The 15308-nt window shown below is 33.3% G+C and overlaps 1 protein-coding gene across 1 annotated transcript in view; it reads left to right on the plus strand.

Annotated features, from left to right (window-relative positions):
• The window catches only part of LOC134724961 (GPI inositol-deacylase-like), a 144785-nt gene that overhangs the window by 73275 nt on the left and 56202 nt on the right, over nt 1-15308 (plus strand). The window contains exons 19-20 of the mRNA XM_063588380.1: nt 2098-2167; nt 14413-14566. Of these exons, the coding sequence (XP_063444450.1) occupies nt 2098-2167; nt 14413-14566 (224 nt within the window). The remainder of the gene's footprint in view (nt 1-2097; nt 2168-14412; nt 14567-15308) is intronic.

Raw genomic sequence — 15308 nt, forward strand, 5'->3', positions numbered from 1 at the left:
CTTTTGTTGCAGAAAGCTCGACATATGGATAGTGATCCAGCAGCGGCTACAGTGGCAGCGGCGTTAGCTGACTTCTTAAATGGTTAATATTTTAGAAGGTGAAAGACCTGGATGCTTCATACTTTCTATATAGATGCCTCATGTTACAAAGTTTCCGTCAGTCACATGTCCAATGTCCTTGACCTCATTTTCATGGTTCAGTGGACACTTGAAAAAAAAGTTCAGAATTTTTGTAATGTTGAATTCTCTCTTATTATAAGTAAAAGGATAACTATATTTGGTATGTGGGTACCTTGCAAGGTCCTCATGCCCATTTCACTTGACCTCGACCGCATTTTATGGATCAGTGAACAAGGTTAAGTTTTGGTGGTCAAGTCCATATCTCAAATACTATAAGCAATAGGGCTAGTATATTTGGTGTATGGAAGGATTGTAAGGTGTACATGTCCAACTGGCAGGTGTTATCTGACCTTGACCTCATTTTCATGGTTCAGTGATTACCCAGCCACGTCCACTTTTATTTTTTGTCTATCTGATGAGTTAAGTTTTTTTTAACTAATTTTTATAGTTCGTTCTTATGTTGTACTGTTGAACCACTGTCCCAGGTTAGGGGGAGGGTTGGGATCCCGCTAACATGTTTAACCCTGCCACATTATTTATGTATGTGCCTGTCCCAAGTTGGGAGCCTGTAATTCAGTGGTTGTCGTTTGTTTATGTGTTACATATTTGTTTTTCGTTCATTATTTTACATAAATAAGGCCGTTAGTTTTCTCGCTTGAATTGTTTTACATTGTCTTATCGGGGCCTTTTATAGCTGACTATATGCGGTATGGGCTTTGCTCATTGTTGAAGGCCGTACGGTGACCTATAATTGTTAATGTTTGTGTCATTTTGGTCTTTTGTGGATAGTTGTCTCATTGGCAATCATACTACATCTTCTTTTTTATATTATAGTTAAGTTTTTGTGTTTTGGTGTGTTTTTCTCATACTTTATGCAATATATCTACTTTATTTGTTGTATGGCATGATTGTAAGGTGTACATGTCTAGCAGGCAGATGTCATCTGACCTTTACCTCATTTTCTTGGTTTAGTGGTCAAAGTTAAGTTTTTGAGTTTTGGTCTTTTATCTACATTTTTTGTAATATTATATGCCAAAGGTCAACTATATTTGGTGTATGGAAATATATTATGAACTATATGTCAGTCCCGCAGGTTTTATTTGACCATGACCTCAATCTCACGGTTCATTGCACAGTGTTAAGATTTTGTGTTTTGGTCTATTTTTCTTAAACAATAAGAAATAGGTCAACAATATTTGTTGTATGGAAGCATTGTTAGCTGTACATGTCTGTCTGGCATGGTTCATCTTACCTTGACCTCATTTTCATGGTTCATTGGCCTTTGTTTAGCTATCTTGGTTAATGTTAAGTTTATGTGAAAGTTGTTATAAAGCTTTATATTTAGGACTATCAACATAATATCAATGATTATTAAAGAAGGCGAGACATTTCAGTGTGTGCACTCTTGTTTCATTTAGACTTTTAATACTATACAAAAATTGTCACCATTTTCACAGCATATATATATCAATACAATAAATTGTTTGACATCTCAACAGCAACAAGTCCAAAAACAAACCAGGCAAACTGTGATAGTCATTCAGTATCAACAGACATGGAAATGGCAAAAGCCTCTATCTCATGATTTTCCCCTCACACTTGACCATTGGATGTGTAGTTATTTAAGTTCTTCCGTCAGACATGGAAATGGCAAAAGCCTCCCTCTCATGATTTTCCCCTCACACTTGACCATTGGATGTGTAGTTATTTAAGTTCTTCCGTCAGACATGGAAATGGCAAAAGCCTCCATCTCATGATTTTTCCCTCACACTTGACCATTGGATGTGTAGTTACTCAAGTTCTTCTGTCAGTAATTCAATAGCACTATATTCTTGGAAGATTTTGATTGGGAATTAGAAAGGATTTTTTTAAATAGTAAGTTCATGCACACATGTTTAATAAAAACTTAGCCACCATTCATAATTTCATATGCATCCAGCTTTTAAACAAATTTGAAGTATTGTGTGTACATTTCAGATTTACATGAAGGAAATATGATGTCATTGCATGTTCCTTGGAGTCAAGAAGATGTCTATTCATTTAGCAGGTAATAGTTTTATTGTATTTCCTATGAATAGTGGATGTATCATCATTTGTTGGATGCATGTTCCAAATTTCATCGATTGTGTAGATAAAGGTTATTCACAAATTTAGATGTTCAACAAAGTATAACTTTTCAATTGGCTATATGGAGACTTTATATATAGTTACGATACTGTTGTCAGGTCATTAAAGATTGCTTATTTTGGCGTTAATATTGATTCACTTATAAGGTCTTTGCATCGGAATTAAACACATTTATTCAAAAAGCAGTTGTTGGCATGACACGGGTTATGTTCTTCTTATATATGTTATGATGGTATGATACTAAACCCCTAAAGGGAAGGATTGTGCCTGATATTCATATGATGAAATCATAATCTTTCAATCAGTTTAACTGAAGTCTGGAGTTGGCATGTCAGTTAACTGCTAGTAGTCTGTTGTTATTTATGTATTATTGCCATTTTGTTTATTTTCTTTGGTTACATCTTCTGACATCAGACTCGGACTTCTCTTGAATTGAATTTTTAATGGTCGTATTGTTATGCATTTCCTTTTCTACATTGGCTAGAGGTATAGGGGGAGGGTTGAGATCTCATAAACATGTTTAACCCCACCAAATTTTTGCACCTGTCCAAGTCAGGAGCCTCTGGCCTTTGTTAGTCTTGTATTTTTTTAATGTTAGTTTCTTGTGTACAATTTGGAAATTAGTATGGCATTCATTATAACTGAACTAGTATATATTTGTTTAGGGGCCAGCTGAAGGACACCTCCGGGTGCTGGAATTTCTCGCTACATTGAAGACCTGTTGGTGACCTTCTGCTGTTGTTTTTTATAAGGTCGGGTTCTCGTCTCTTTGACACATTCCCCATTTCCATTCTTAATTTTATTTAACATGGCACAGGCCCATAGCCAGGAATTTCCAATGGGGGGTTATTTGGATTCATGAACTCAACTTTAACAGTTACAATTAAAACAGAACGTTGACTTAAACAGTTCTCAAAATCAAATATCAACAAAAATAAAACATTTCTTCAACCATAATTGGTATCTTCAAAAACTAATGAATCAACAGTATTTAACCTTCCATTCAACTTCAAGAAAATTCTGTTCATAAATTTTTGAAGTTTTATAATCCATTTAGATGAAATCCCAAAGTTGGTTTCTGTTGTCTATCTTTAATTTGGTTCATCCAAATGTTGTCAAGTTTTAATTTTGTTGGCGTCACTTTCCATTCTAGAGTGATCTCTTGATATCCACACTATCACAGATAGTTGTAAATGTGCATCTGGCAGGGTTCTTTTAACATGGTTATAATCATTCAATGATCAGAAAATGGATTATTATCAGTTAACAGCTTGTTTTCAGATTCTATTAATCATTCAATTGTATTAATATGTTACGCCAAATGGCGCAACTATTTATAAGTTCCCAAAATTAGTTTGTAGACTTTTTGGTTTTTGTCGAGCCTGCAATTTTTGTTGCAGAAAGCTCGACATAGGGAGAGTGATCCGGCGGCGGCTACGGCGGCGGCGGCGATGTTAGCTCACTTCTTAAAAGCTTTATATTTTAGAAGGTAGAAGACCTGGATGCTTCATACTTTGTATATAGATGCCTTATGTTACGAACTTTCCGTCAGTCACATGTCCAATGTCCTTGACCTCATTTTCATGGTTCAGTGACTACTTGAAAAAAAGTTCAGATTTTTTTGTAATGTTAAATTCTCTCTTATTATAAGTAATTGGATAACTATATTTGGTATGTGCGTACCTTGCAAGGTCCTCATGTCTGTCAGACCATTTTCACTTGACCTCGACCTCATTTCATGGATCAGTGAACAAGGTTAAGTTTTGGTGGTCAAGTCCATATCTCAGATACTATAAGCAATAGGTCTAGTATATTAGGTGTTTTGAAGGACTGTAAGGTGTACATGTCCAACTGGCAGGTGTCATTTGACCTTGACCTCATTTTCATGGTTCAGTGGTTATAGTTAAGTTTTTGTGTTTTGGTCTGTTTTTCTTATACTATATGCAATAGGTACCGTATACTATAATTGTTGTATGGAATGATTGTAAGGTGTACATGATTAGTTGACAGGTGTCATCTCACCTTGACCTCATTTTCATGGTCCAGTGGACAAAGTTAATTTTTTTAGTTTTGGTCTATTTTTCTAACACTTTATGCCTTAGGTCAACTATATTTGGTGTATGGAAATATTTTATGATCTATAGGTCGGTTACGCAGGTTTTATTTGACCGTGACCTCATTTTCACGGTCCATTGCTAAGTTTTAAGTGTTTGTGTTTTGGTCTGTTTTTCTTTATTTATAAGCAATAAGTCAACTATATTTGTTGTATTGAAGAATTGTTAGCTGTACATGTACATGTCTGCCTGGCATGGTTCATCTGACCTTGACCTCATTTTCATGGTTCATTGATCAATGTTTCATTTTCTTGGTTAATGTTGAGTTTATGTGACAGTTGTAATAAAGCTTATATTTTGGTCTATCAAGATAGTATCAAGGATTAGTAAAGAAGGCGAGACATTTCAGTGTGTGCACTCTTGTAATCAGTTATTATTATATTAAGTCTCCCAAAACAAAAGAGAAGGTCTGGTTAATTGAAACTTCCTGGCTAAGTTGCCAATGTCTAAACTCTTGAAACTAAAAATGGAAATTGTTATACCCCCGCCTAAAAAAAGGGGATATACTGTTTTACCTCTGTCTGTCCTTCCGTCAGTCTGTCAGTCCGTCAGTCAGTCCGTCCGTCCCATGAATATTTTTCTCAGGAACTACAATACAAGGATTTCTGAAATTTGGTTTCAGGGTTTATCTAAGTCAGCTATACCCTGTGATGGGTTTTCAGATTGATCACTTGACAACTTCCTGTTTACCGAACACTTGTATTATTTTACACATGATAGCCAAGTTGAACATTTTCGTCACATTTTTCTCAGGAACTACAATACAAGGATTTCTGAAATTTGGTTGCAGGATTTATATAAGTCAGCTATACAGTGTGATGGGTTTTCAGATTGATCACTCGACAACTTCCTGTTTACCGAACACTTGCATATTTTTACACTATTAATATTATCCACTTGCGACATGGGTATCATCAGTGAGCAGTAGCTCGCAGTTTCACTTGTTTGAAACTAAAGTAAATTGAGGAAAATAAAGCAAAGCTGATTACTTTAATAATTTGTCAATAGGGAAATGTCATGGTGTGTTTTTATAACTTAAAACTTGAAATTTTTTTTGGTCATATATTAGTTTCAAGTTGGCCTTGTCATCATCATCGTTGGGCGTCGTCGTCATCATCTAAAGACATTTGGTTTTCGCACTTTAACTTTAGTATAAGTAAATAGAAATAATAGAAATCTATGAAATTCAAACACAAGGGATTGATATTGGGAGTTTTTGTCCCAACAGTTTAGGAATTAGGGGCCAAAAAGGGCCCAAATAAGCATTATTCTTGTTTTTTTGCACAATAACTTTAGTATGAGTAAATAGAAATCTATGAAATTTAAACACAAGGTTTATGACCATAAAAGGAAGGTAGTGATTGATTTTGTTAACAAATTTTTGTAATGTTTGTACTCTTACTAAAATCCTCTGAAACTACTGTGACAAATTTAAGCAAGCATGGCCATCTAGTTTAAAAAATGAGTTTGATGACCCTGTCTGCCAACCAACATGGCAGACATGGCTAAAAATAGAACATAAGCGAAAAATTAAGTGTTTTTTATTTACATCTCTGAAACTAAAGCAAAAGTATTACGGTTGCATTATTTCATGCATCAATTGTAAATAAAAATATCAGGCAAGTGACACACTTGCTCCTTCACAGGAGTCTCTAGTTTTCTTCAAGCTTGAACATATTGATTTATTATTTGGTGTATTGTTTTAATCATGATGCACTACTTATTGAAGTATAATGACTATGTAAAGAGTTATAACAGCTACAAAAGTGGGGGGGGGGGGGGGATGTTAAAATAACATGGCAAAGTAAAATTTTAAAAATATCTTGTTTTGTATGTGAAATGCATACACATCCCTTTTTGGAGTATAATAACTATGTAAATAAGTTATATAGTAGCTAAAGTTTTGGAATTCGAGGTGTAAAAGAGGGGGAGGGAACATGCAAAGTTAAATTTTCAAAATTTTCAGCATGTAAAATACAAAGGAGTAGGTCCAGTAAGAGCCCTTTACGGCCTCAAAATATAGCAGTTTTACAAAGTTGATAAAATGTTAACTTTTAGTTATTTATTGAATAGTAGAGTGGTTCAGCTACATAAATATGGGCTTTTTTTTACTAAAAAATGCACATATATCGGGTACTAGCACCTTAAAGTCATGCTAAATTACTGAATTCTTCAAAATTCTAGCATTTTAGTTAAAATAACATGGCAAAGTAAAATTTTAAAAATATCTTGTTTTGTATGTGAAATGCATACACATCCCTTTTTGGAGTATAATAACTATGTAAATAAGTTATATAGTAGCTAAAGTTTTGGAATTCGAGGTGTAAAAGAGGGGGAGGGAACATGCAAAGTTAAATTTTCAAAATTTTCAGCATGTAAAATACAAAGGAGTAGGTCCAGTAAGAGCCCTTTACGGCCTCAAAATATAGCAGTTTTACAAAGTTGATAAAATGTTAACTTTTAGTTATTTATTGAATAGTTGAGCGGTTCAGCTACATAAATATGGGCTTTTTTTTACTAAAAAATGCACATATATCGGGTACTAGCACCTTAAAGTCATGCTAAATTACTGAATTCTTCAAAATTCTAGCATTTTAGTTAAATTTTAGACGGTTTTCGTGTAAAACGAAAGTGGCCGCATTTGTGTTCATCCTTAATATTGAAATGGAAGTTGTATTTTATGATAGTTTATAACATATATAAAGTTTGAGGATGAACACGGATGCGGCCACTTGTATTTTTGACAAAAACCATCCGAAAAGTGACATTTTTCGGCATATTTGGTTGATTTTTCATATTTGAGCTTGAATCGGATCGTTTTTAATGACTAAATCAGTTCAAATCTTTAACATGAACTAATTGACTCAATTGAAATAGACACTTGAGTGTTTAAAAAGTGGTCAAAATCTTATCTCAGATGAACCTGAAATTTGAGGCCAAAATCGGTCCTTACCGGACCTACTCCTTTCTAGCTATTCTAACTCATTTACATAGTAATAATACTCCAATAAGTGGTTGGTATGTATATTACATGCTTGAAAAGATGTTTTGAAAATTTTACTTAACCATGGTATTTTGACCCTCATGCAGTAGTTTAACTGAACCCACAGCTGAAGACCTTTTATTTAATAAAAATCTAGCTACTCTAACTCCTTTATGCAGTAATAATACTCCAATAATGAGTTTGTATGAATTTAACATGCTGGAAAAGATGTTTTGAAAATTTCACTTAGCCATGGTACATTTGTATTTTAAGCCTACTAAAATCTCATATTGAAAACAAATTGTAAATTAGGTAATCTGCATTACTATTTATCTTAAACAGGGGGGCTACAGGGGGGTTCAAAATACCATATTGGAAAAATGACCCCAGGGTAAAAAAAATACATGACCCAGATGCAGGGTTCACTTTGCAAGGGGTTCAAAATACCATATGACACCGCTCTGATGATTTTTATTCCCCACCTACGATAGTAGAGGGGCATTATGTTTTCTGGTCTGTGCGTCCGTTCCTCTAGAGTCTGTTCGTCCGTCCGTCTGTCTGTCCCACTTCAGGTTAAAGTTTTTGGTCAAGGTAGTTTTTGATGAAGTTGAAGTTCAAACAACTTGAAACTTAGTACACATGTTCCCTATGATATGATCTTTCTAATTTTAATGCCAAATAAGAGTTTTTACCCCAATTTCACGGTCCACTGAACATAGAAAATGATAATACGAGTGGGGCATCTGTGTACTTGGGACACATTTTTGTTTATATATCAAATTAGAAATTTCCAAGGAACTGAATTTTTATACGACCGCAAAATTTGAAAAAATTTTCGTCGTATATTGCTATCACGTTGGCGTCGTCGTCGTCCGAATACTTTTAGTTTTCACACTCTAACTTTAGTAAAAGTGAATAGAAATCTATGAAATTTCAACACAAGGTTTATGACTACAAAAGGAAGGTTGGGATTGATTTTGGGAGTTTTGATCCCAACATTTTAGGGGCCAAAAAGGGCCCAAATAAGCATTTCTGGGTTTTCGCACAGTAACTTTAGTTTAAGTAAATAGAAATCTATGAAATTTTGACACAAGGTTTATTACCACAAAAGGAAGGTTGGGATTGATTTTGGGAGTTTTGGTTCTAACAGTTCAGGAATTAGGGGCCAAAAAAGGGCCAAAATAAGCATTATTCTTGGTTTTGCACAGTAACTTTAGTTTAAGAAAATAGAAATCTATGAAATTTAAGCACAAGGTTTATGACCACAAAAGGAAGGTTGGTATTGATCTGGGGAGTTGAGATCCCAACAGTTTAGGAATTTGGGGCCAAAAAGGGGCCCAAATAAACATTTTTCTTGGTCTTCACATTATAACTTTAGTATAAGTGAATAGAAATCTATGAAATTTAAACACAAGCTTTATGACCATAAAAAGAAGGTTGGTATTGATTTTGGGAGTTTTGGTCCCAACAGTTTAGGAATTTGGGGCCCAAAGGGTCCAAAATTAAACTTTGTTTGATTTTGACAAAAATTGAATCCTTGGGGTTTGTTGATATGCTGAATCTAAAAATGTACTTAGATTTTTAATTATTGGCCCAGTTTTCAAGTTGGTCCAAATTGGGGTCCAAAATTAAACTTTGTTTGATTTCATCAAAAATTGAATAAATGGGGTTCTTTGATATTCCAAATCTAACTGTGTATGTAGATTCTTAATTTTTGGTCTGGTTTTCAAATTGGTCTACATTAAGGTCCAAAGGGTCCAAAATTAATCTAAGTTTGATTTTAACAAAAATTAAATTCTTTGGCTTCTTTGATATGCTTTATCTAAACATGTACTTTGATTTTTGATTATGGGCCCAGTTTTCAAGTTGGTCCAAATCAGAATTCAAAATTATCATATTAAGTATTGTGCAATAGCAAGAAATTTTCAATTGCACAGTATTGCACAATAGCAAGAAATATCTAATTGCACAATATTGTGAAATAGCAATTAATTTTTTCAATTGGAGTTATCTTTCTTTGTATAGAATAGTAGTTGAATCAACTTTAATCATAGTTTTATACAATATACAATGTATTTTCATTTTTACTACCAACCAATAAATGAAAACAATCTTTACCATTCAGTTATAACAAGCACTTTTTATTACATTTTAATATTGTATGATGTATTTAAATCAGCAGTTATTGTTGCAAACTTCATTAGAAATTTGAATTGAAATCAGTACATTATAACTTAAGTATAAGTGAATAGAAATCTATGAAATTTAAATACAAGGTTTATGACCATAAAAGGAAGGTTGGTATTGATTTTGGGAGTTTTGGTCCCAACAGTTTAGGAATTTAGGGCTCAAAGGGTCCAAAATTAAACTTTGTTTGATTTCATCCAAAAATGAATTATTGGGGTTCTTTGATATGCCAAATCTAACTGTGTATGTAGATTCTTAATTTTTGGTCCCGTTTTCAAATTGGTTTACATTAAGGTCCAAAGGGTCCAAACTTAAACTTTGTTTGATTTTGACAAAAAATGAATCCTTGGGGTTCTTTAAGGTAACACGATACCGAATGACGTTACGCCACGAGTTATCGTTCCTGACGTTATCAAATAACGTTCACACATTCAAGCCAATGCATCAGGTTTTGCTTTCACAAAGTGATAAAATTATCAAAAAAATATTGGGGATTTATTTGACATTTTTAATGGTAACTTTTCTGGATACTTGATGGAGTAAAGGAAAATATTTCCGGAACGGAAACGATTACTGTACGGAGTTTGACTAATGTCCTGACAACCTCACAATGTCCTGACAGAAATGAAAATGCTAAATACTTTTTTTATTATTGGAAGGATAAACTTGAAATTTGGAACACAGCAAGATGAGAACTTATATTTAATAAATAAAAGGAAAAAAATGAAAAACATATTTATAAGAGTTAGAAAACTTGACCTGACCAAATTGACTTTGAAACTTCTTATATCCTGACAGCTATGAACCAGCGCTTTTTTTTTATTATTATTATAAACAGGATAGACAAACTCAATACAATGGCAGATTAAAACATTTAATACAATAATACAAGAAAAAAAAGAAAACTTGAAGAAAATGTTAATAACTTTTTTTACTATTGCTCATTGTTAATCTTTAAAATTGTATTACTTTACTTTTAAATATTCTGTTTCTTTAAAATTTGATTATAAGCATCTGAACGATTTATCTACATATAATAGACTGAGTTTTATCACAAGTCTTTATTCTTTGTATATGTTTGCAATAAATACTTTTTCATGATGAACGCCGTATTCCCATGAAATTTTGTTTTGAAAATAGAAATCTAATCTATAGAAACTTAGGATGATGTGTAAAAAAAATACGGGGAATTGTTGGTACATCTATTAATTCGTGTTAAAAATTAAATGTTCGTCAAAAACACCGCTCGGGCAAAAGGGAAAGAGGAAATTTATCTGGATGAGAATATGGATAGAAGTAGGCGATAATGCACAATACAAGCAGACTTTCCAACTCATACAAAAATAGTTTGTTTGTATGGAATGTTAAGAAAGTGGTTTACTTGGTTATTTTGCCGAATATCTTTCTCTATTTTTTTTGCGTGATTTGAGTTGTAAATAATGTACATGTACAAGTTCGGAGACAACACGACTGAAAGAGAATTAACATAGTTGCCTTTTTAGGCCCTGAGGGACATATTGCTCACATACTTAGGCAGCAACCATTTGATTTTCGGGGAGTGGGTGGCTATGGATTTTTTTTCTGGACAAACTTTTTTTTTCGCCTTCGGCGAATGATAATCTATTTTTTGGGCGACAAGTCGAAAACCATTTTTTTTTCTTTCAATTTTTGCATTACATATAGTTGCAGCTGAGGGTGAAATAAACAATTTGTTTTCTCAGGGTCAAAAACAATTTTTTTTTCTCCAACTTCCCCCGAAAATCAAATGGTTGCTGCCTTATCGTCAGGAAAAGCCCGAGGAGTTTCACAGTATTAAAAGGAGTTTTTAGAACAAGCATGCAACTGCCATGTAGATCTATATATATGTAAAAAAGAACTACATATGCATTAATTTCTGTGGATAAATATACTATATAAAAATATTCATATACATGTATGTATATTGTAATACTAGTATAAAATGTATTAGCATGAGCTTTAGAAACACGATGGAAAGCGAGACTCGCCGAGCTTTCCACTTGTTTCGCAGCGAGTGCAAAAACCTTTTATAATTCTGAAAATGTATATTGCACATAAATTTTGTTTATTGTTTGTATCCTACAATTTACACACAAAGGCCTATGAATAGGGATAAAAATATGGTCACTTGGTCTTCTTCCGACCGGCAGTAAAATGCTTCCTAAGTGAGGTGTCCATTTGGCTGTGCGGGATGTATTATTTATTGTTAACTGCGTGTTGAACATGCATAAAATATTTGCCACTGGACGTAAAGTTACCAGCAATCAATCCTACAGTTCAAAATCGCCACTTGAAACTAATAGAGCACGCAACATCATATTGTTTCACCCGTGTAAATTCGACCGTCAATCCCATACTTGATAGTCTTTTTGCTTCAGGTTTGAATTGTGTACCTGTTTTTTAAAGGTGCGCATATCGTCTGGATTTTCATTTTTTTTGTTCATGACAGGTTGCCTGATTAGGCATTTTAATAAATTATAAAGGCCCGCAGAGTACACACTCCGAGTAACATCTCCTACATGTGGAATTTCAAGATTGAGCTTTTATGTTTCGCAGTTTGTTTTACTTATAAAGAATGCATACCGGTATATGATCTTTACATTGGCTAGAGGTATTGGGGGAGGGATGCGATATCACAAACATGTTTAACCCCGCCGCATTTTTGCGCCTGTCCCAAGTCAGGAGCCCCTAGCCTTAATTAGTCTTGTATTATTTTATTTTAGTTTCTTGTGTATAATTTGGAAATTAGTATTGCGTTCATTATCAATGAACTAGTATAAATATGTTTAGGGGCCAGCTGAAGGGCGCCTCCGGGTGCGGGAATTTCTCGCTACATTGAAGACCTGTTGGTGACCTTCTGTTGTTGTTTTTTCTATTGTCGGGTTGTTGTCTCTTTGACATATTCCCCATATCCATTCTCAATTTTATAATCTCACGATTTGTTTTATAAAATAATTTTCCACAAATGACAGACTGTTGAACTTGTAGTGAAATTTTGCATACAGTTTGCAATGTTTGTCCGACTTGCTGAGCAAGCAATTCACACATTTACTACACGCAAAGTACACTATTATACTAATGTACAAATGTACGTAGCAAGTCAAGAATATAAATTTTGAATTTTTCTTTGAGTTTTGATATTTTATTTATCATGCATGAACTATCTGCCACCGAACGTTAAACAACCATCAAAAACAGAGCAATTATATCACGGTTAACAGAATCAAATTTTTAAAGTACTATTTTTCTGCATGGATGAAGCAATGACACCACCATTGTTATAAAGGATGGAGTTAAAAACTCGGTCATTCAAATGAATCACACGTAAAAAATTTCATGTTATTTCTAAGTGTAAAGAATAGACGAGATTAATGTTAAATTCATGTTAGTGAAATTTCCATGTGCAGGACGAAATAAATTATATCAGTAGAATCTCATATTACTAGGAAATTTACGGAAACCTGACAGGGGAAACGAAAAAAACATAAACACCCTTCAGATCCCGACACATTTTGTGTTTTCCGTTTTTCATATCTCTGAGGAGAATAACGTTAAATTCGGTATTCAATAACGTCACACGTTTTCGGTCAAATTATTAGGGTATCAATCAGTTTTGAAGACATTTATCTCAAAAACAAGGATGGTGACATATGATTTTCCATACATGTATGAATTCAGTTTGTAATTCTGAATATTATGTTAGTTTTGTGTTGTTCTCCGTATATAAGAACATAGCCATCCATTTGAAAATCTAAAAAGGTTAGCCGAAAAACAGGCATTTCCCCTATATATCTAAGTAAAATTGTCGCCCAAATCGACGTTTTCCAATAAAAATACCAAGAAAACAAAAATGGTGACCCCCATTTTTTATTACATATTTCGATGTAACTCGGTGCCAAGAACGCGTATGCCAAAAAGTTTTGAAATCGGGAGATATGCCATTCGGTATCGTGTTACCTTAATATGCTGAATCTAAAAATGTACTTAGATTTTTAATTATTGGCCCAGTTTTCAAGTTGGTCCAAATCGGGGTCCAAAATTAAACTTGTTTGATTTCATCAAAAATTGAATAAATGGGGTTCTTTGATATTCCAAATCTAACTGTGTATGTAGATTCTTAATTTTTGGTCCAGTTTTCAAATTGGTCTACATTAAGGTCCAAAGGGTCCAAATCATAATGTGACATAAACCTATGCTGTGTCAACTATTTAATCACAATCCACATTTAAAGCTGTATCAAACTTTAAAGTTGTGTCCATACTTGTCCCATCTGTTCAGGGTTCTACATCTGCGGTCGTATAATGCTGCGCCCTGCGAAGCAACTGGTTTACAAATATTTTAAATTTTGACCCCATTTATCTTTTAGAATAATTCATAAAGTTATATTTTCAAAACATATTTGAATAGAAAAAAAAATATGTCGTTGTCATAAAATAAACTGTAAACTGAAGACATGAGAGCCCATCATTGAAATCATTCCAGCACTTTTATGATGATGTGTAACAAAACGACTCTTTTCTTTTGGTAATTGATTCCAAGTATTTTATAAGATACTGTAAATTCAGAAATTATTGCGTGTATTATAGCGATTTTGTCATTTTAGACTTAAGATTCGATTTTATTATTTTTGAGAAAAATCCTGTTTAATTCATAAAAAAATTCAAAATGCGAGTTTTTATTATTGCAACTATAACCTGTCGCATTTTTCGCAATAATAAAAACATTGCAATAATTTCTAAATTTACAGTAATCGTCATTGTCATATATATTTAAATTATCTTGTGTACAACAACTAAAAATCTTTTATTATCGGACAACAATACTATGATTCCAACTGTAGTTGTATGTTGTTTATACATCCAGGATAAATGAAATTGGAAACCTGTCTATAAAACTACAGAGTCTAGCATCACCAATTGAGGATACAAATGAAAGTGTAGAGCTAAGAATTTATATAGATCCAACTTGTTCCTATCAGTTAAAAATTATAGCATCGCCTACAGAAAGTCTGGGCCAGGTAAGTGTTTTATACTACCTGGCGTTGTCACCCAGATGTTTTTTTATTTAAATTAGTTCTTAAATAGAAAGGCATGTGGCTTCATTGTTGACACAAATTCCCAATTAAACACGAGATAGCCAGGAGGCTATATGATAGAGAACTCAACATAAAAATATGGCAATATTCTGACTCTTGATATTTAAATGATTACAGAAATAGGCTACACCAAAAATAGTTAATTAGTTATTGCACTTCTTATTGAATCATCCCAACTTTCCAGAATCTGAACATGCAGTAATACTTAAATCAATCCCCCCATATTTCAAGAAATCAAACAGTGGTATTAATTTACTTGATTTATTTCACTTGACTGGGTGGGGTTTAATCGGTTGGCATATCAAAGACCAGTCCATCTATAGACAGGTGTTTTGGGATAAACTCATCAATGAAGTGTCCAGTTATTCGTACCATATCATTTCACTCATTTCATTTGTATATCCATTTGGTGACACTGATAGGTGATTAGAAATCAATAATAATCATAATGGAGTTCATCCTTATCACACACATCTTCTAATAGACTGTCCATAAGCAAATTAAAACGTAAGCTCTGCCGGATCAGTTGAAATAACATTGGTAATATTATAAAATGATATACTATTTTATATTCTTATTAAAGATTTGTTGGAATAAATTTGATTACCTTAGTCTTCTCTTTGTAACAGCTTTTATTTTGTTTTTTTAAATACATGTACCATCA

The sequence above is a fragment of the Mytilus trossulus genome, chromosome 7 (genome assembly GCF_036588685.1).
Source record: "Mytilus trossulus isolate FHL-02 chromosome 7, PNRI_Mtr1.1.1.hap1, whole genome shotgun sequence".
Classification (NCBI taxonomy): Eukaryota; Metazoa; Mollusca; class Bivalvia; order Mytilida; family Mytilidae; genus Mytilus; species Mytilus trossulus.